We start from the raw sequence: 22,748 nt of genomic DNA, 5'->3' as shown, positions 1-22,748 counted from the left end.
ACTTATGTGCCCCATGACTGGTTCTGGACTAGAGAGGATGAAATCAAGCTTCCAGATGTGGCTGCCAGCAGCATTCCTTTGCTGAAACCACATAGTAAGGATCAATTGTGCTTTCTTGTCTGGCTGCAGCACGTGCTTGGCAGAGTCTAGGCGGCTCGATCCACCGATTTTATAGAAGGGGAAACTGAGGCATGTTTACATGCCTCTCTCCCCCACTGGACTGGACCTTTTTGAAAGGCATGAGTTGTGTCTCCTTGGCTGCTGTAAATCTGAGCTTGACATAGAGTGGGTGTTCAAGACAGCTTATTGGTTGAATAAACAAATAAATGAATAAAAATTCGGTTGGGTTTGCAATGGTTCCACTCCCACGATTTCAGACTCCCTTCCCTTGGTCCTTGCCTGACTGGGCTCCAGGGTCCCCACTCTAGCTCCGCCCTCGACCCCAGCCCCGCCCCCGCCCGCTGGCCCTGACCCGCAGCCCACAGGTTCCCCGTCTTCGGCCCAGCGGCACGCTCACCCCTGCTCCTCCATCATCTCCTGCAGCTCCATGCACTTGAGCTCCACGCGCCGCTTGCGCTCGTGGTCCAGAATCTCACGGTGCGCGCGCTTTACTAGCCCTGGCTCGGCGGCGCGCATCTCCTCCTCCGTCCGCGGCCAGTTCCCGGAGGAGGCTCCCGGCTGCGGGAAGCCGTTCGCAGCATCGGGCGGGGACGGCATGCTAGCTGCCCCGTTGTTCACGGTGGAGGACATAGCGGCTAGCCCCGGAGCTGCTGGCCTCGGCCCTGTGGGACAGACACAGACACGAGGCGAGATGGTCACTTCTCGGCCACCTGCTAAGCTCTTCTCTGCGCGGGTTAATCCTGAAGATTTAAAGGCCTACTCATGGCTCTAATCCGCTTCCCCTCAGACTGCGGAGGGGGATGGACAGCAAGTTTGCACCTTTGGGTCACCCCTCAGAGCAGGAGAGGGGATTAGACACTGTAAGATGGGTGAATGCAGGCGGGACTATAGATAGTTTCTAAGGGGCCTTGGCTTGGAATAGAATCATTTTCAGGGACCTAGTAACCACCTAGGGCAATCCTCTCTGCCTTGTACCAATGCCTGGGCCTGGCCGCTTAGCCTTTGCCTGCCCACTTGCTTGCATCTCCCCAGGCAATCAAATTAGTCCCTGGGAAAACTTGTTAGTTTTATTCTTGTTTTTCCTTCAGGGTCAGTTTAAATCTCCTTCTCCTCAAAACACTCACTGTCCTGGCTCTGGCTGGTGGGAATCACAGACCACATGTGCTCCCACTTCCCAGGGCAGCCCTGCAGAGATGGGAAGACAGAGCCTTCTCCAGGCTTAGGGGCACTCCCACTGCAGATGCAGTTTTCAGTCCCCACTTTGATTTGGCTAACTGCTCCAAAGCCAGCAGTCCAGGTGGGGGCCTGATCCAGATTAAAACCCTCCTTTGTTCTGGAAACACTGCTCCTGAGGATGTGACCCAAAGTGGCACTGACATTAGCTTTCCCGGCAGCCACATCCTCCTACAGGCTCAGGGTGACATGGGAGTCAGCATGGCCTGGGAGGTAAGAAGTCCTGGCTCTACACTAGGCCCAAAGTAGAATATATGCATGCATTTGCGTGGGCACACACACGGATGCGCACACACACATATGCACACACACACACATACACACCAAGGACCTATCTTAACAGAGGGAGGCACCTTCTGAGCTATTTCCATTTCCTTTCTCCAAGGCTCTGCTAGTTGCTAAGCAACAGGGAGGCCTCCTTCTCAGGGAGTGGGATGCCAGGGAGGGGAAGGGTGGAGGGAGATGGGAAGAGAAGAAGAGACTGGGCATATCTGGACATCCTGGATGGACCTTCCCTGCAACACAACCCCCAACACACACTCCCCTTACTGGCCTCAGAATGGTGGGGGTGGGGGACATTCAACAACACAGAGATTGGAAGGCAGAGAAGAGGGAGGGGGGACTGTGAGAGGCATAGAAGCTCTAAAGGGGACAGAGTGAAAGTGGTTATGAGAACACAAACTCCTTTATATGTCTATCCTCTTAAGTCCCAAGTCCCTGGGTTCCAGGCCAGACTCCTCCACTCCTTGCTATGTGACCCTGAGAACATTACTACCCCTCTCTGAACTGATCCCCTCCTGTGTCTGGGAGCATTATCCAGACTCTGCAAGAGAGGAGGGCACTTGGGTGTTTACAGACCAAAAATGTTCTTTTAACCTCTATCCACCCCAAACCCTGCAGGCATCCTGCCTGTCCCTATCCCACCTCTGCACCCCAGCTCACCAAGGCTTCTCCTGGGGCATCCATAAGCATCACCTACTGTCCAGCCCCACGCAGAGCTCCAAGAACCCTGCTCCCCCACTGCCTTGGCCACTGTGCTTAGTTCATGGGTGACACCTCCATATGTTGCTCACCTGAACCAGGGGCAGGTATGGAGCTTGGAGACCACCACTGCCCTGGCCCACTGCAGCTCACCTATCATCAAGTTTGGCCCCTCATCCTCTCTTTTCAACATTGCTCACATTTATCCACTTCCTTCCCTCCCATTACCATCTCAACCCAAGCCCCTCACTCTGATCCACTTTGGCCTGAGTGTCCTGCCTCCTCCCCACCCCCTCAAACCCCCTACCCTCTCTGTCCATCCTGCATCAGCAACCTGGGAGATCAGTCCAGGAGCAAATCAGCTGTCATGCTCTGATTAACGGCCTCTAGTGGCCTCCTGTCACTTTGACCGAAAGTTGTGACATGACCTGCCTTTTGATCTAGCCTCTATGCCCCTTCCAACAGATTCTCCATCTTTCTTGTCTCTCCCTTTCCCTGGAACACTCTTCTCCTGACTCCTACATGTGCTTAAAGTGACTGCTCGTAGGCATCACCACCTCCTGGAAACCTTCCCTCAGCCCTATGGAAGGTGCTGCCCTCCCAGAGCTCTTGCCACTCATTGCTGTCACTGTGAGTTCACAGGCCTGGCTCTCCCAGGCTGGGGGCAGTTTAGTTTTCTGCTCCTCGTGCCAGCAAAGTGCCCGAGCAAGTGGAGCTCGATGCATATGGATAGAACAAATGGAAAACAGTTATAACGGGAGGCGGGATGGAGGAATACCTGGCACTGCCCTCAATATAACCTGCAAGACCCCTTCATGTTTTGCCCTATGCCAGTGGTCGGCAAACTCATTAGTCAACAGAGCCAAATATCAACAGTACAACGATTGAAATTTCTTTTGAGAGCCAAATTTTTTAAACTTAAACTTCTTCTAATGCCACTTCTTCAAAATAGACTCACCCAGGCCGTGGTATTTTGTGGAAGAGCCACACTCAAGGGGCCCAAAAGCCACATGTGTCTCACGAGCCGCAGTTTGCCGACAACGGCCCTATGCTATCCTGCAGCTTCATTCCTTGATACACCTCATCCTGCAACCAACGTCCAGCCCCATCAGCACTCTCACTCCTTTGTACCTTTGCCCATGTGGTTACCCTATGCTGGAATACCTGTTCTGCTCTTCTCCATCCGGGGAACTTCTACTCATCCTTCAGGGCCCAGCCCAAATGTCATCTCCCCTGGGAAGCCTTCCCCACTTCTGAGGAAGGGCATGGAGGCTAGATCAAAAGGCAGGTTATGTCACAACTTTCAGCCAAAGTGACAGGAGGCCACTAGAGGCCGTTAATCAGAGCATGACACCTGATTTACTCCTGGACTGATCTCCCAGGTTGCTGATGCAGGATGGACAGAGAGGTGGGAGGTTGCGGGGAGAGGAGACAGGACACTCCTTGACTCCCACTGCTTTTGTCCTCACCTCTTTAGATATGGAGGTTCAACTTGTTTTTATCTGACCTCTGTTCTAGACTGTAAGTCCTTTGAGGGGAGGGGACCGTCCCTTCATTACAGCTCCTCAGAACCTCCCCAGAAGTTGGCAATGCTGGAGGCACATTAAAAGTGTGGGTACAAAGCCAGGTTTTTAGCCATGTTGCTCTGCAGGCTTACCTTCTGATGCGAGTAAGGCTCCCCAGCCTAGAGCTTGGCCCAGCTCCTTGCAGGCAGGGGTAGAGGAGCTAGCTGATGGGGGCAGTTCTGAACATCAGAGTCAGATCTCCAGACCCTGAGAAATTCTATTCCCAGCACTAGGGAAATGTCTGGGTGAGATTGCTAGGCTTCTGGGGGCAATCTTTCAGGGTGCGAAGGTACAGGGGGCAGGTGCAGTCTGCATTTCACTAGGACAGATGGTGGATTCTACCAACTTCTGGTGAGTTGGAGGGTGCCAGGCAGGAATCTGAGGTAGGTTATTCAAAGGATGACCCTTTAACCCCTAGAGAAGAGGCAGGGGTCATTGCTCACTATGTTAGGGTTGCAGGGCCAGCAAACCAGGGAGTTACTGCAGGCACATGGTCTTTCTGTGAGGCACTGACGTTATCTTTTATGAAATCATTGTGAGATTTCATAAGGCAAAGAGACATCGTGCTGGTGGGAACTAATAGTCTGTACTGTTGTAATTGGTGGATAGATTGATCTATGCTTAAGAGAGCTACCTAATATTGGTCAACGTCACATTAGATGGAGGTATTTAATGGGGGACCACAGGGCTCTGTCCTCACCATTGACCCAATATGTTCACCATTGACTGAAGGGAACTTGGACAATCTGATTATCACCAAGGATACAATCTGGGAAGGCTCATGAATTCAGAGTCAGAATCTAAAAGGACTCAACAGACTGGAGCAATGAAAGGAATCTAAGAAGGTGAAACAGGATAGTGAAAAATGCCACATTCTGGAGCTAGGTCCCAAACTAACTTTCTAAAATTGGAATAGAAATAGTTAGAGGCAGTATATTTAGGAAGGATTTAGAGGTTTTCAATGGTCAGAGATTCAATCATGATGTGGCTGCCAAAAGTCTATGTTATCCTATGCTATAGCAACAAAAATATGATGTGTAGAATAAGGAAATGATAAGAATATACAGACGATCAGAATCCCTATCTTTAAGTATTTAAAGGATTGTAGAGGATATAGGCCAAACCTAGCTGAATCTGCTGGAAGCTTATAAGAAGTAGGTAGGGTTGCCAAATTTGGCAAATAAAAATATAGAATGTGCAGTTAAGTTAAATTTGAATTTCATGAATTTCATATTTGGAACATACTTATACTAAAAAAATTATTCACTGTTTATCTGAAATTTAAATTTAACCTGGTGTCTTGCATTTTATATGTTCATGCTACCTGAGACTCACCCCAGATCTAATGAATAAAAATCTCTGGAGGTTAAATTGTTAATGTTCCCCAGGTGATTTTGATGTAGATCATGGACTAGCAATTGGGAGCCCTGTCAGAGCAGCAGTTCTCACATTTTATCAGACCTCAGAGTCACCTGGAGGGCTTGTTGAAACCAGCGGGCTGGGCCCCACCCTGAGTTTCTGACTCAGTAGATCTGGGGTAGTGTCTGAGAATTTGAATTTCTAACAAGTTGTCAAGTGCTGTCCTTTGACCACACTGAGAGGAACAAAGTTCTAGCCAATCTCTCCCATTATCATTCTGTCCCCTTCAGAGACTCACCCACTGTTGGCCTTTGTCCCAGAAGACAAAGCCAAATTCCTTCAGGGAAGTCATCTAGAGTGGACTTCAGCTAAATCCATAAAAGATCTCCCCCACCCCCCAACAATCAAATCTTAATTTAAAAAAAAACACAAAACTAAGCAGTTCATTTCATCCCAGGATGTATGAGTTCCTTGTTAGAGACTGTTCAAGCAGGAGATAGATACTATATTCACTCAAACACTCACCCAGCATCTACTTGGGGGCCCCACCCTATGAAAGGCTGAGGATTTGGAGATGAACAAGAGTCCATCCTGGCTATCGGGGAGCTCGCAGGCTGGCTTGGGAAACCAATAGTTATCGGGTGTGTGTGATAAAACAGAATTTGAGGAGAGTCTGCAGCTTTGCCTGGTTGGTCAGGGCAGGATTCCCAAAGGGACTGGGAGGGGCTGGAGGCAGGGACACCAGAGCAGGTGAGGCCTGAACAGAATTCAAGAAGTAGACAGACTTGGCAGGATGTGACTGGTTGTGGATGAATTGACTTGAGTGGCCAGGTGGATTGTACAGCCATTTACTGCGATGGGGAACATGGAGGGCAGATTAAGAGTGTGTTGAGGGTGAGGGACTTGTGGGGGTCAAGCTGGCAGATATGACATTTAGAGCCATAACCCTAACCCTGACCCTAACTTGCCAAGGTCCCTGGGGACACTGACAGTCTCTTTGGAGGCAGAGCAGCAAATGGGAAGTCTTTTCTCTACTGCTAATTGGCTGTTGGACCCTGAGGAAGCCTCTTACCCTCTCTGGACTCTCGTTTCCCCACTGGCCAATGCAGGCAGCGGGGCTGGACTCAGAGACCCCACAGGTCCTTTCCTATTCTGGAAATCTAGGTAACTATAAATGTGTACTGCCAAGCCTTCAGCCCACCTCCTTCCTGCTTCTATAGCCACTGCTGCCACCCCAGAGCTCCTCCCTGAGGCTGTCTCCAGCACTGGGTCAGGTCCCAAGGGCAAGCCCAGAGGCCAGGCCAGCCAAACCCATGTGCAGATTAAGTCATGCAGATCTGAGTGGTTAAAGAGCCAGACCTCTAATTTACAAGCCTCATGGCTGAGTCCCTGGGCTTTCCTCTACTTCCAGACCCAAGCCTGGGTCCCTTGAGTAGACCTGGCGGAGGACAGGATGGAACAGTTTGGCTGCTGGTACCTGCAAGTCCAGCCCTGCTGGTAGAGATTAATTGAAGGTGAAACAGTCCATCTGTACTGCAGTGTCCAGTCTGCTGACAGGCATGGAGGCCGCTCAGCTAATGAGATCATCACTCATCCTGGGCTCAGAAGGGTGAGATGCTCGCTCAGATCGATAGTGACCTGGCCGGATCTGGGGAGAGGGAGCAGTGGACGACATATGTGTCTGAGGGGGAGACTGGCCTTGCCTTGGGGAACCCTGGTTTGAGGCAGAGACAGGGCTATACTCCTTGGGAATTCATAATCTGAGTGACCTTGTCATGTGCCTTAAGTTCTGTGCCTCCGTTTCCTTGCCTGTAAAATGGAACTAATAACAGCACCCTTCTTAGAGGTTTGTTGTAAAGGATGAATACATGTGAAATGCTACCACAGTGCATAGCATGCAGTGAATACCTCATACGTGGTACCAATGTTCGTTATTATTTGTCAGTGGTGACTGTTCTGTTTTGGACTTGGTGGAGTCCCTAGTCATCCAGGGGGAGATGTCCAGGAGCCTCAGGTCATGGGTCTGGCACTCAGAAGGCTGAGATCGAGCCTGATTTGGGCCTTTCATTACAGAGTTGGAGACTGAGCCTGGAGAGTGAACAGGTTGCTGATTGTGGAGGGAAGAGAGAGCAGAAGCAGGAGCTCAGGGCAGAAGGTGGGGGTCATTTTGAGGAGCCTGCTGAGGTGACATGAGCCACTTTCCTCCAGCTGGCCTCAGCAAACGCCTCCACTCCCAGTGCATCAGCCTCCAGCACCAGTGGCAGCCACCTAGAGGCCCACTTTGTTCTGGAGGCTCAGAAGCTTCTCTCACTAGGGGACAGCACTCACTGACCTGGGGGCCCCTTTCCCTGCCTCTACCTGCCAGAGACCTACCTCCCCATTGGTGATGCCAGGCCTCAAGACCTCCACACCCTCAAATGTACAGGTTCCCACAACTTTAAGTAAGCTCTCGATCCCCAGTCACACACAATATAACCACATTCTTGCTACTAAGGTCTATCTGTGGTTCCCCACGGGCCCAGGAAAGCCAGGGTGGGGTGGGTGGACAAGGAGCACTGGATTTGGAGTCAGAGGACTTGAGCTTGAATTTTGGTTCTACCTGGGTGACCAGGAAAAGTCATTAAACCTCCTGAGCCTCAGTTTCCTCATCTGCAAAATGAAGACAATACTCCTTACCTCACAGCGTGGTGGGATCATTCATTCTTTCAGTGACAAGCTTGTTATGAAAACAGACCCTAATTACACCCTCTCCCTGCACCCTGGCTTGGTGCTGGGGTAGTAAATAAGAGACCAGAGAAAGTCTGCTTGGCCTGGGAAGGTCAGGGAAGGCTCACAAAGGCAATCGTTTTGAACTGGCCCTTTGGAAGATGAGTTGCTCCTTGTAAGGAAGGAAAAGTCCAGGTGGGGGCCAGCACAGGCTAAGGGCCAGGGCAGGCAGGGTGCAGGGCCCTGGGACTAAGTGGACCAGGGTGGAGTGGAATCATGATGGGGAGCTGCCTTCCTCTGAGGTGGGGGCTGTGAGCACAGTGTGAGGCCTTCCAGAGAAAAAGCCCAGTGTGAGAGAGAGGGTGGAGAGGACATGCCTCCTGAATTTCCTGGAGGAAAAGAATTCTTTGTAACTGTCAGAAACATGATGGAACTGACAAACACACATGAAACTACATACCTAGGTTGTGAAACTAAGTCCGGTCTTTGTAAAAATGAGTGTGCAACAACAATGGTTTGTCAAGATATTTTGTCCAAGCTGGGAAAGAACACCCATCTCCACTGTGTTCACGGAAGCTCAGGGTGTTTCACCCCACCTCAATCCCTGACACTGAAGCCATGCGGTACCTGTGACACCGATGTGTTTCCTGCGCACTGGGGGAAGGGGCTCTCCTGTCAACCTCACCCTTCCATGTGGGGACCCTTCTCCAGACTCCATGAGCCTCTCCAGGCCAGTGGCTACAACACACTGAAAGCCTTCCCCATGCTCCCTGCCCAGGAGGGTGGGGTTGGGGGCGGGGGTAAAGGCCACAGGATGGAGTGAAAGCCCCTCAGCTCTAGGGGACAAGCTCTCATGTCACAGCTATTCAGCGAGTGGGCACTCTGGGGCCCAGCAGGGGGTAAGAGAGAGATATAGGGGGAGAAGCAGTGATGCCTGTAATGTAGCAAGATGAGTGCTAGAATGGTGGACATGTAGAAACATTAACTGAGAGGTGTGTGAGAAGGAGTATCATTAGGAGGTCTTCCTGGAGGAGAGATCTTGAAGTATACATAGGAGCTGGTGGTACAAAGAAGGGGAGGAAGGATATCGCGGGTAGCTTGTGGGGCATGTGTGAAGAAAGCTTAATGAGGAAAGAGGGAAGAGCATGGGCTTGTTGCACAGCTGAGCACAGTGGATGGGAGGAGACAGAGGAGCTAGGGCTATACCTTGCAGGCAATAGGGAGCCAGTGTTGAGCTGGAGAGGTCATGATCAGATCTGCATTTTGAAAAGATCTCTTTTACTAACCAGTGCCTTCACTTTTGCTGTCCCTTACCCTTTAGAGAGAGGTGTGACCCTAACTCCACATTAACTTGGTCACCATTAATTAAGGCAGACATAAAACTTGAAATGCATTAATAAATGGACTCGATTAAAAAAATCAAGACGGACATGTGCAGATCAGCAAGTGGCAGAAGAGCCAGCCTATGTTCAAATCACTTACTATGTGCCCCAAAGTGACTTAATTTCTGTGCTGTTTCCTCATTTGTAAAATGGTGTCAATATAAGTAACCCCTTTAAGGTTGAAGGAATTAACCTGTTAGTTAAGAGCACTTACTAAGTTCTATGTCTAAATACCTTTGCTAGTATTACCATAAACAATGCCAACCAGTCTAAACCACTACAGGCATGGGTGGGGCATATAGATCAGTATAAATCACAACAGATTATGTAGATAATTTACCATTCCAAATCAGTACCAACTTGTGAAGACTAGTAGGCCAACAAGGTCACTTTTCACAGATAACAACCCACAGGGACCAGTGGAGACCAGTATTCACTGCTAAGAAAATGCTGCAGGGTGAAGGCGCTGGGCCGACTGGCAGTGAGAGGGTTAGCTAAGTGAGCTTCCTCTCTGCCTCCTGGGGACTCTCTCAGGAGGGGAGGGCAGGAGATGCTGGCTCTGCTACTTGTTACCCAACCCTCCTGAAGATGCTGTGGGGGAGGGAGGAGGGAGAAATGCTGAAAGCCTTCCTTTCAATTATTCAGCAGCCAGAGCTTCCTGCCGCCCCTGTTGGAGCCAGAGGAAGTCCTTGGCCAGAGTCCCCAGGCTGGGGCTGGCTGGGGCTGGCTGGGATGACGGAGGGCTGGTTCCAGGAGGGCCAGGCAGCCTGGCCTACAGGGGTGCTGGTACCATATCCTGGGCCTGAGCCTCAGTGCTCTTGGTCCTCTCCTGCCCTTCCCTCTCCACCCCTGTGCTGGTGATGTCCCCTGCCCTGCAGTCTCAGTCTATGCTATGGAATAGAGGTGTGGGGGCTGGCTAAGTTATCAGAGGCAAAATGGGAGGTCCAGAGCAGGCAAAGGAAGGAGGGCAAGCCCAATGACCACAGGAGAAAGCCCAGGGAACTTAGCTGGCACCTGGGCCCTGGGCATCCTGTCCAGCCCCTGATATGTCTCAGATACACGGCACTCTGCTCCACCCAAGAACACACTGGTCTATGCTGCTCCCTCTAGTTGGAATGCTCTTACCCTTCCATTCATCCTACAAGACTCTGCTTAAGCATCACCTCCTTGGTGAAGCCTTCCATGACCTCCACTGGGGTACACACATCTGTTGTGCTCCTGGAGCCTAAGCCCTCTGGTTACCACTCTCAGCATTTATCTCTGTTCTATTGCGACGGTTAGCTCCCTGGCCTAGTGAGTGCTCTCCAAGGGCAGTGACTGGGATGCTTCCATTTTCATGTCCCTGATGCTCAGCATAGAACTTGGCACAAAGCAGCCATCTGTGAATGCTTGTAGAAACCCAGACTATGTTTGGACTGACAGTGAGCTCACTACTTGTTTTTTTATTATTGCCATCTCTGGGGACCTCAGTGAGAAAGGTCTCTAGTTACTTCTCTTAATATGCCTAGACTTCGTGTGTTGACATTTGCATGGGTCACATTGTCATATACTTTGTAAGCCCTGGAGTCCAGCTCTGTCTTTGAAGGGATAGGATGGACTTGCCTGCCCCTCAGCCTAGGGTCCCTGTTCCTCCTGTTCCTGCTGGCTTTGATTTGGGTTCCCAAAGCAGAGGATCTGAGTGGCAGGTCCCAGGGACAAGGAACCTGCTACTCAGAGAGGCCCACAGGACAGGCCATCCACCTAGATGAGACCAGTGCAGACTGCTGTAGCCCAGGACAGGCCATTGAGAGCCTCAATCAGACTGGATACATCAACAGAAGATGGCGGGGAACCCACAAACCACAGTAAACCAGTAATATAGACCAGTGGAATGGAGCAGAATATGTAATACTGATCATTGAAAATAATATAGACCAGTTCCACCCAGTAGACACATCTGTATAGAGCAATACTGATACCAAATAAGCAAGTAGTATTTTAGCCTCCCCTGCACTCTAGTGGAACAAAGAAATTCCTGCCCCCACCCAGACCCTTCTGCTCCTATTCAGGGCCCTCACTGGCCTTCAGGGAGCTGTAGCCATCCAGCCAGGGAGCAGGCAGCTTCCTGTTGCTGTCTGAGCTAGAATATAGATCTGAGAGCCTGAGAAAGGACGTCTGATGGCATGGGCTCCCACAGAGGTGGTGATCCCTGTGTCCTGGGGAGGGTCCAAGCCAGATGGTATTGGTGAGGTGTCCTAGGGAGAGCTGTGTAATTATGTGTCAGGACGCCATGCTCTCCAAGGACCCTCCCATGATGATCCTGGAGTTAAATCAGAGGAACCCGTATGTTCTCATCTGCTTCTATCACCCCCTTCATCTCCATCTCCTCCCCATCCGGACCCAACCCTTCCAGGCTCACACCTGGGAGCTGGGCTGAGGAAAGGTAAGATGAGCTAGAAGCTCTGTAACCAGATATCTTTTCCTCTTGGTGCCTCAGTTTCCTCATCCAGATGACATGTCAGGAGCCTGGGGCCAGGGTAAGGCTGGGCTCTGAGTCCCTGGCAGTCCAAGACTGAGAATAATCAAAGTTGTGGGTGATGCGTCTCCCCAGGAGCTATCAGGAGGAAGGGTGTGCTGGGACAGACAGATAAGCGTCTTCTATCCACTGGGGCTGGTGACAGGAGAAGCCAGGGGCAGCTGCCTCCACTGCCTACACAGTCTCATTATGGAAAATTCCCTCTATTGACTCTGCTCTAATCAGGCAGGCTGCCCTGGGCATCCCCCCCAGGTTTCTGCTGGGCCGGGTGAGATCAAAGAGAGCTGGGCTGGGGGTTGGAGCCTGGAGCCTCAGCTGCCATTCTCATCGATCCAGATGCGCCTCTGGTTGCTAGGCAACAGCCTCCAGTCTCTCCTGTTCCTTCCTCCCCCCAGGGGCTGCAGGATAGGGCAGTTAAGGGGTGGGGAGAGACCCTACATTCATTTTCCAGGTTTTCTTGCACCAAGCTAGAGAGCTATGTCACTAAGTGGGGAGCCCCTCCACCTGCCCAGGAAGTGTTCCCATTCTGGGAGCTTGACCCTCTCACTAAAATGAACCCCTTCCTCCCCTCACATTTGAATTCATCTCTAGAATATTCAAAATCCACATCTCCTCTGCTCCATGTAAGCACTCTCTCAGGAATACAGGCCAGGGATTCACCAAAGAGGGGAGGGGACCCTCAGGGGGTCAGTGACAAAGTCAAAATAAGACTGCAGGCTACCAACTTCCAGCTCAGTGTTGGACTAGATATGAGAGCCATTTAATCTTGAGAGAATGGCTCTGAAGGCAAACTCACACTCCCAGTTTTGAGTGGGTTGGCTTTTTTTTTTCTTTTTCCAAAACGTAGGATGCATTTCATAGTAGTTTCTTTTTTCTTTTTTGTTTCAAGTGCTATAATTTAAAACTGTAAGTTGTGCTTTAAAACAGGCATAAAAATGTACTATGAGTTTTGGGGGCTGTAATTGACTAAATAATGGAAATCTGATCATTTTATCACAGTTTAATATTTTGCATATTTTATCTCCCTGATACTGCTCCTCAACCCCCTTTTTAAAACTGAATATGCACATTTCATCCCAGAAGTTGTTATGTGGTGACCTACTTATATCATGGCTGATTTAGGGTTTTAATGTCTCTCCCCCTCTGAGGTCTTTACAGCCCTTTGGGATTGAAAGTATCTAGCTCTTCCCTCTGGTCCCTCATCAAACCTTTTTTTTTTTTTTTTTTTTAATGCAACTAAGGAAGAGGAAGAGGTGATGCACTTCCTAAAGTGTGAAGAGCCAGAACCCAGCTGTCAAGGGCCCAGCCCTGAAAACCACGGAGAGGTGCACCGGCCCTGGGCAGCAATCCTGGTGTCCACTGCCTGCCACCGGCTCCCCCCAGCTCCACAGCACAGTGACAGCTCCTCCCTGACTCCCCTGCCAGCCCCAGTCACACACTTCAACTCTGAGAGGCACAGCTTTGCAGGGTCCTTGACAAATGGTAGCCAATTAATGTCAATTAATCTGATTAGCCTAAATAGTTAATTAAGCAGTTAATTAAAACATCATTGACAATAACCTGAGGGATTGTGGGTGGGAGGCATGAATGATAAGGAGAGGGGCCCCTCTTTGCTCTGGGAAGGCACAAGCCCTTTAAGGTCAGATTGGCAGTGAGAGCTGCTTCTGCAGCTGGGGCTTCTCCCACCTTGCTCTGCCATCAGCCCAGAGAATTGTCATCAGGTTTTCTAACCATACCCAGCCATAAGATTGCTCCCAGCCCCTGGCCAGTGTTGAGAGGGTCTGAATTCTATGGGAGTGGCTGAACTTAGGGGAAAAGGCCTTTTTTTCTGGGAAATTCATCCTAAAAGCCGAGAGAGGAGTTCTGGCTTTTGTTGCTGGACCCTCTCACCAGCCCCACCCAGACCACACACATCACAGCTTACAACCCCATTAAGACTGAGGACTTCCGCAAGCTGCAGAGCAGCCCCCTAGAGGGGAGCTATCATCCTTAAGCCCATCCTACAGATGGGGAAACTGAGCACCTCCCACATGCCATGCCCTCTGTTTGCACTGGGGACCTGCAACCACAAATGAAACAGGGTCCCTGCCCTCAAAGAACTCTTAGTCTGGGGCATCACAGAACAGTGCAGCCTCTGTGGTCCTACCACATCTTGCCTGGGTGATGCTGGTATACCTCAGCATCCTCTGCTGTGACCTGGCTCCTTCACAGGATGTTGTGAGGACTAAATGAGTTAGTACATGAGACCCCTAGAGCTGATTACTGAGGGAGATGGAAAGGCAAACCGGGCACTTAGGGGCATGCAGAGGAGAGGGCCCAGAATGAGCATTGCACAGAGACATGTGAGCAGAGTCTGAAGTTCAAGGAGGTAGAAAAAGAGGAAGAAGGGGATCCAGCTAAAGGGAACAGCAGGTGCAAAGCAATGAGGCACCGACTCTCAACTCTAAATGTACAGTCACCTGGGAGCTTTAAAAAGTACAGACCCCCAAAGCCCCACACTCAGATTCTGAATGGGATGGGTGGGTCCCAGAAATCTGCTTTTTATAGGATGTTCTAGAAATGCTGAGGCAGGTACTCTGCATCTAGAGACCACAACTGCTGTGGTTCTGGATGTCCCAGGTTGGGAGGAGCAGAGCTGCAGAAGGAGAGGCCCCAGGCCATGTGACCTGTATCCTGACAGCACTCTGCAGGCCCCCCGTCCTCTCCATCTGTCCAAATCATGCTCGCCCTTCAGGGGTGACCTTCCTAAAACAGCTCTGGCTCTGTGCTTACCTGCTGGAAACATCCCTTGGTTTCTCGGTCACCTACAGAAGAAAGGTTAGACTCCCCACCTAACAATAAAGCCCTTCCTGAGGCCTCTCTCCAGTCTGGTCCTTTGCCCTTCAGGCCAGGCCCTGATTCTCCAGCCACACTTTTCTACAAGTACCTGGTGCTCTTCCCTCCTCCATAGTTCTGCTCATGCTGTTCCCTCTGCACGAAATGCTCTTCCCTTTCTTTCCCTCCTGGCCAACCTGTACTCATCCTATGAGGACCCATGTGTAAATACTGGCTCCAAAGTCACCTGGTCAGGCAACCCTCCCGCTACCACAGATACCCAGCAGCTCCCACATAACCCATATTCCATCCCACAACATCCACCACTTATGGGCCTTGCTCCCCACTAGACTGAGGCTGGCTCTTCCCTTTCTCCAGTGCCTTCTACAGGGTTTGGGGATGACAATGATACTTGAGCTTTTCAGTTCAGAGGACCTGCTGAGAAAATGTTCAATGAATGAATGAATAAATTAATGAATGAATGACCATCTATGCTTTCTGAAGTATGAGAAGCAAGGGACAGAGGAGGAGAGAAATTGGGAGGCAGAGAAGAGAAGTGTTCTGGGGATAATAACGGTGGGCCACAAGAATCAAGATGCACATGTCAGGCCATGCCAAGCAAGGAGGGGAGACAGGACTGCACAGAGGCAGGGCCTGCTGTGTCCCAGCTTCTTTACAATCCCAGAAGCCCCCTCTGGCATCCTATTTGGAGAAGGGGTGGCTGGGCTCCCCTGCCAGTCCTGAAGCTTACCCACCCCAGCCTGGGGTTCTCTGTCTGATACTGAAGTCTGTGCCAGCAGCTGGGATGGGCATGGAGAACAGACTGCCCCACTTTTCATTCTGCCCTTGCTCCATGGGTTTTCCTTTCTCTCTGAGTGAACCTAGCCTGGAGCACGCGCATATACACCCCTGTCAAATCTCCCAGAGGAGTGTCTCCGGCACCTGTCCCCTTTCCCACTCTGCCATCACCTCCTCCCCGGCCTCTCTGCCCTTGGTCTCTTTATCTCTATCCTCCTCCTTCCCCCAACAAATGCAGCCATAGTGGGCACATCTGGCCATTTCATGACACTGCTCCAAAGCCTTCCATGACTCCCATTGATTTCCAAATAAATTCCCAGCTTTTACAGTGGTTTTCAAGGTCCTCATAGACCTGAGCCAGACCACCACTCCCCCTGGTTGGCCTTTCTATCCAGGAATACCCTCTGTGCTATGGCTATATTAGGTCATTCATTGTCCCTTTAAGTTCACCAGGACTTTTGTGCTGTTGCCCATGCTGTTTTCTGGAGTGCCATGCCTGTGTCTGCTCTGTCTGGTACCTTCCCTTCCCTGTCATTTTCCAAGGCCCAACTTCAATGTCCCTCTCCCAGAAGCCTTCTTTGGCTGCCACATCACTGGACATCTTAGTCCCAGTAGAATCTCAATAGGTTGTCACTGTCAGTTCCCTCCACTAGTCTGGGAGCTCCTCAAGGTCAGGGTGTCCCCAGTGTTCCTACTGTGCCCAGAATATAGGGGGCAGTGATAGATGTTGATTGTGTGGTCACACACTCACATGACCACCATCTCTGGGGAGTACACTAGGTATTCTCTTCCTCGGGAGCATTCAGACCCACTACCTGAGTCACTTCTCATGGCACACGTGGAGGAAGGTATCAGTTTGCCCATTTTACAGGAGAAGATTAAGACCTGATTGTGGAGGTTGGGGCCCAGGTGAGATCGGAGCCCAGAAAATTAGCAGTTGCCAGATTTCCAGTTCTGAGCTCTTTCTTCTAAGGTTTTATTGGATCCAGGCTCTCACCCTCTTCAGGGGATGTATGACTCCCTCATGCCTTGACCCTACCCACCTTTGTGCTGGCAGCGGGTCGACTGAGGACACAGGCCCACCTCAGTCCCTGGATGACAGTGTCACAGCCCCATAGCCATCCTCAACGGGAAACCACAGCCAGCAGCCCCTGAAGGTGTGCCCCACTCAGGAGGGCAAAGGAGGGGCAAGGTTCTCCCTGCAACTTTCACTGGTTCCCTGGGAAGCAACTCCACCCATGCCCAGCCTTCATACGGCCATTAATTGTAAGCTTTTTGAAGAATCTTTAAAGACATCAGAAAATTCTCATGATAGAGTGAAAAAAGAGGATGCTGTTTTCCCTAACAGCATCTTCCCAGTTATTTAACTCTAAGTACCTGTGAACACAGGGACAAAATCCTGGAAGGGAATTCTCCCCCCTGCTTTGTTCACAGTGGCTCTCTTTGGGTGGTAGCTATCTTTGATGATTCTTATTTTCTCTACTTCCCAAATCTCGTACAATAAAGATGTGTCATTTTTTTTTTTTTTAATAAAAAGACTTCATTGAAACTTACTTTTACCTGTCTCCATCCTGGGGAGTTCTGGGGGATGTGGTGGGAAGGGGCTCATTATGGGGAGAGGTTTCAAAGCCAGTAGGCCATACTCAATGCTAGAAAATGAAGGCCAAGAGCTCCCCAGTGCAGTAAGCTGCCTGTACCCCAAGGTCCTGTTCACTGGGTCCAGGCTGCCTCATGGCTCTCACAGGCCCCGGCAGGATGCTAAGGGAGCTATGGCATTGCCCACCAGCTCCAGCTGGCAAAGAAGCTTCTGCAGTGGGCAGCAGGCCAGGGTGGGGGTGGCAGGAGGCTGAGGCCAGGCTGACTGCCCAGGAAGTGGTGCTGCAGACGGCTGGCTTTTGGTGGCAGGGTGGGATTTCCTAGGGGTTGGGGCTGCTCTGGAGCCAAGGCCCACATGGCCCCTGAGGTCTTTCTCCCAGGCCAAAAGTCAGCCTGGGCAACCTGGAACTGGCACACCTGCCTAAGCCCCCTGAGAGCCCCATTCTGGATGACAAGAATCAATAGGACTTGGCCTTTGGGGATGGAGCTGTGCCTCCTGGGCTCATGATCCAGAGGAAGGTGAGGGGGCAGAAACCCAGAGGTGTCAGCAGGCACTAAGCCACTATGAAGATCTAGGCTGGGTCAGGCTGGGGTCTCTAATGAGCCCTTCACTCTCATAGGCCCCTCTGCTCTTCCCACCCTCTCACTGTTTCCTCATTGAGCACCTCCTATGCCCTTCCTCTCTGAATCCACTCTCACTGTGGGCATTCTCTCTGATCCTTTCTTTCCTCACTAAACGCTTCTCCCTCTGAGCTCCCCATCCTTTCACTGAGCCCAGACATTGGAATTAAGAGGGAACTTCTCCATTTCTTATCTGGCTGCCCCTCCCCCCTGGGCCTGGACTAATTACCATATTGACCCACCCCCTCTGCAGGACCCTGCGTCCTTTCTTTAGAGCAGTGGTCAGCAAACCGTGGCTCTTGAGCCACATGCGGCTCTTTGGCCCCTCGAGTGTGGCTATTCCACAAAATACCACGTGCGGGGGCGCACGTACAGTGCGAGTGAAACTTCGTGGCCCATGCGCAGAAGTTGGTTTTCGGCCTTGGCGAGTCTATTTTGAAGAAGTGGCGTTAGAAGAAGTGGGGGTGTCGGTCGCATGTGGCTCGAGAGCCGCAGTTTGCTGACCACTGCTTTAGAGCAACAGCTGCAAAATCCCTCCCTGTCCCCAAGACTCCATGAATAAGCCTCAACCATTGCACCTGGACAAGGGGCCTGTGCATATGTGCTTTGGGGCCTCCTGGACTCTGGCAAACAACTCTGGGAGGTGTGTGCAGGGCATCTTCAGTGAACCTGCAGGTCATCTCAAATCCTGGGCCAGAAGGCTTCTGGCTGGAATGTCCAGATGAGCTACTGGGCCTAAGTTATGCTTTCTCCCTTAAGTTAAAACCTCAAGTTTATAGGTGGGAGGGATGGGTACATTTTAAATCTCAGCTCCAGTGAATAAATCAAACCTTGAAACCCTGGAGGTGACTTCTATTTCTGCGGATGGAACCACAGGATTCCCAACATACAGATTTATAGAGCAGAGAGATTTAAAAATCTTGGTGCTAGCAGGACCTTTGGGGTCATCTACTCAAGACCTATCATTTTGTGGTTGAGGACACTGAGGCCAAGAGAAGAAAGAGATCTGTTCAAGGTCACACAAGAAGCCAGGTCAGAGATGGGCCCAGGAAGAAAGTCTTTGGACTCCTGTCCCAGAGCCCTTTCATCACCCCACCACATGCCACCCTCCAACCCCCACTGGCCCACGGTGCTCTGGATGACCCTCCCCCAGGGAACCTGTGTGTGGAAGCCACACTGGGCCCCTTAGGCAGTGGGCTAGGGTTGCTCCAAGACTTTACTCCATGACCTTGGGAAAGTCACATCCCTTCCAGGCCTTATTCTGCTCCTCTGTGAAAAGGACCAGGTTATGAGGATGAAAAGAGATAATGTATGTGAAGTGACAGGTCTATGGCAGGGGCTCAGAGTATAGGAGTTAAAGAAGAGGGTGGGCTCCTCTCATCTCCTCAGCAGAGCCCTAGGCTGACTGCTGGGACAGGAGGAGCTTGATTCTGCCCCTGAAGGCAGTAGGAAGCGGTCAGAGGAAGGAAAAAGTCAGTAGAGGAGGCACAGGACAGCCATGAGGCAGTTGCTCGTGACCAAGGCCCCATCTCAGGGGTGAGGACTAACTGCTTCAGAAAGGAACTGGCAGTGCCCAGCTTGCCCAGGTCAGCAAGAACCTGGCAGGCTGAGGAGGTAAGAATGGGTGCAGCAGTGAGCAGATGGGCCTGTCAGACCCAGACTCCTCCTTTGGCAGGCATGAATGACAGTGGCAGGGGTGGGTTGAGGTGGGGGTACCCAGCTGGCCAGTTCAAAGCACATTCCACCTCCAAATATCCCAGCTGACCTTGAGGGAGTCAGTTCCTTCCTGCACTGCACACCTGCCCTTCACCCATATGCCTCAGGCTCCCCACCTGGAAAGCTGGCAGCATGAGTCAAGAAACTGACACTTTACTGAGCTTTGATACCAAGGGACTGGGACAGGTCATCAGCTCCACTTCTGCCCTAGGGAAGACAGCTTGTGTGGCTTCATGACCTTGGGAAAGTCAGTCAAATCTCTTGTCTCAGCTGTGAAATAGGGACAACGATGGCTGCCTTGTGAAGTTTTTTGTGAGGATTTACTGAGTCAAATGTAGCATTGTGCCTAGCATGGAGCTGGTATCAGTCCCTCACCCAATGCCCACATCCCCTGGGAACAGAAAGATGTGCTTTAGACAATGCTAAAAACTTTTCCACCTTTATCCAGCTCCTTCTTAAGAAATTCTTACTTGTATTCAATTTATTAACACTTGCCCAGTATTTTACAGCTTAAAAATAGTTTCCCATCCATTATCTGGATTATTTCTTTGAACAGCAAAGTAGATAATATTAACACTATACTTGTTTCACAAATCAGGAAACAGGCTCAGAAAGTTAAGTGGCTTTTGAAGTCATGTAACTTAAATTTGAACCCATGTCTCTCAGACATCATAATCCATGACTCCAAACCTATCCACCCCACCTCTTAAAATCCAATCAAGTCTTTATTCACACTTCAAGAATCCCCCCACCCTCACCCCTCACAAGAAAGTGGGATGGGTTATGAAATTAAGGAACCAAGAAGCTGGTGTTATGTGGGAGCAATTTCCTAGCCAGCTTGGTCCTATTTTGGGCTGGGGAAGAATCTGGCACATGCTGGGAACATGACCTTAAGATGCCCCCTTGACAGAGAAATTCTCCAGTTCCTGTCCTGCTCTCCATCAAAGTGTCTGCCTTTTCTCTTGACTTAGGACAAAAGACCAGCACAGGCCCCCTGTTGCCAGAAGTGGGTGAGTGAATGAGGTCTCAGGGGAGTGAGAAGTTATGGCTAAGATAGAGCACAGGCATTGGGGTCCCAGGCCAGAACTGGCTGCCCTTCTCTTGCTCTCCCCCAAATTCTTCCCCACAATGAACCTGCTGTCAGGAGCAGGAACTGCAGGAGGCTTCAACACTGTCCAGACAGGAGCCCTGAGAGGGAGGGGGAGGAGGATGCACGACAGAGGCTGCGTCTCTTCTCTCATATCTTCTTTTTACCAGGGATTTGCTCTGGGTTTAGGCCCACTCTGAGCTCCAGAAACTCTCCTTGGGCACCCAGAGAGCCCACAGAGAACCCCACTAAACTCTTAGTGGCTATTTTCACTTCGATGTCCTCCATCCTCTTCCCAGTGTGAGGGTAAATGCCACCCTGTGTGAGACCCAGTTCTCATTGCCAGCTCCTGCCTTCCCAGGGGCATATGGGCAGGTGAGAAAGGGGCTACTCCCTGCTGGACAGAAGCCGAGCATTCAGATGGGGGCCTGGTCCCTCCACCACTCCCAGTGACCAGCATCTCCACAGGGTCTCTCCCTTCCCTAGGGAGCAGGTCTTACTCCTCAGTTGAGGGAGGGCAATTGGGCTGCAGTTGGAGGGCTCTCCAGTATTCTCATGGGCAGGCCATGGTCATTTATACCCAGAAGAGTCTGTCCATGATCCCGCAGGGTTTTCACTTTCTCCATTCCTCTCTGTGAAATGAACAACGTTCCTCATCTCTGTTCTCCAGGTGCCTCGCATCCCCGACCAAACACCCCAGCAGTCCCCCAACCTACCCTCTGTTAGGGGGCCTGCGGACTCTGAGCTCCCCAGCCCAGCTAGGGAGGCCCGAGATTCTACCCCGCCCCAGCCCCTCTGGGAAATGCCCCCGCACCACCAGGGGCTCTCACCTCCCTGCTGACTGCCGCGCTCCCCCAGCCGCTCGAGCCAGGCTCTCCCGCCCCGCTTGTCCAGACTGCCTCCGGGCCACCTCCTCAGCTGGGCAGGGCAGCTCCGCGGGTCTCCACAGCCCCGCGCCCTCTTGTCTCCTCGCGGGAGCCGCCGCCGCCGCCGATTGCTGAAATGCTGGACAGCGCACCACCATGGAGGCGGCCTGCTTGCCCGCCGGCCGGCCAGAGCGGACTGGCGCCCACAGCGCCCTCTATAGGTGTGGAGGCCCCTCCACCCCGCAGCAGAGGCGAGAAATGGGGCATTGGGGGATTTCCACTCAGGGACGTCTGTTCCACTCCTTGCGGGTGGGGGCACGCCAGACCCAAGAGGCATCCGGAGCAAGGGAGGTTATTTATTTGGAGCTGGGAGTGAAGTTCGGGATGCTGAGTTCTGGCTAGGACACTGCACAGCAGATGTCTAAGAGGGCCCACCTGTGAATCGCCTCCAGAACACCCCTTTCATCGTGCATCCTGGTGGCCGGACTGAGATCGGGTGGGGTGCTAGTAGAGGACGTCTCAATGGATGAGAGGAATTTTGAGATTGGAGTCGCTGGACCTTCCATAGTGCTCGCTCGGTTGGGCATCTGGAGTCCTGAGTTCAAGTCACCCTTTGGTTACTTTTCCTGATTTTGGATGATCTATCTGTTCTGTGGCTCCTGCCTTCCTTTCCTTGAGTGAGCTGGCTGAGTGGCAGAAATTCAGGGGCGGGCTCCCAGTGGGAGTTGGGAGCCCAGAAACCTTTCCCTAGTGGAAGCCAGGAACGTGGAAGCCTTTGCTTGGAGCCCCCAGTGGTGTCCCCTTGGAAGCTTCCCTGCCTCAGCAAGCAGGGCTGGAAGTACCTGAGTAGGCATGAGCAGGGCTGGGACTAGGGTGAGGCAAGTGAGGCAGATTTTAAGAAGGCATTTATATGACACTGAAAGTCATCCCTGGGTCAAATATATGTTTGTTGTGAGTCTGTGCGTGTTTATGTGCATGTGTGCCTATCTGTTTATATGTATAACTGTGTGTTTGTCTGTCTGTGTCTGGAGTCTGTGTGTGCCCTCCTCCTCTCCTCTCTCTTTTCCTTCCCCCCAAGTTTCTTCATCCCACCCTCACATGCATCTTCAGTGTGTGTGTGTGTGTGTGTGTGTGTGTGTGTGTGTGTGTGTGTGATCCTGATACTGCAGGCCCAACCCAGTCTGTAGAACAAAACTTGGGATGTGGGAGAGGGATGGGCTACAGCTGCTACTGCCATTACCACAGCCCCATAGCCCCAGCAGCGAGTCCTCTGCTGGTCTCCTGCCTTCTGGCTGCATGAATATTTCATCTGCTGGGGTTTTCCTTGGGCTGGCCTAGCACCAGTGTGCTTGTTCCCCTGTTTGGGAGGGGCTGCCCCTTTTGCCTGGC

At 51.5% G+C, this 22,748-nt stretch overlaps 1 protein-coding gene across 1 annotated transcript in view; it reads right to left on the bottom strand.

Annotated features, from left to right (window-relative positions):
* The window catches only part of SRRM3 (serine/arginine repetitive matrix 3), a 55,072-nt gene extending 33,566 nt beyond the window's left edge, over nt 1-21,506 (bottom strand). Inside the window, exons 1-2 of the mRNA XM_080679929.1 lie at nt 21,324-21,506; nt 518-782 (exon numbers count right to left, since the gene is read on the bottom strand). Of these exons, the coding sequence (XP_080536055.1) occupies nt 518-750 (233 nt within the window). The 5' untranslated portion in view covers nt 751-782; nt 21,324-21,506. The remainder of the gene's footprint in view (nt 1-517; nt 783-21,323) is intronic.
* Nucleotides 21,507-22,748: the final 1,242 nt, after the last annotated feature.

The sequence above is a fragment of the Plecotus auritus genome (genome assembly GCF_963455305.1).
Source record: "Plecotus auritus genome assembly, chromosome: 7".
Taxonomy (NCBI): Eukaryota; Metazoa; Chordata; class Mammalia; order Chiroptera; family Vespertilionidae; genus Plecotus; species Plecotus auritus.
This window is presented reverse-complemented; position numbering and strand designations above follow the sequence as displayed.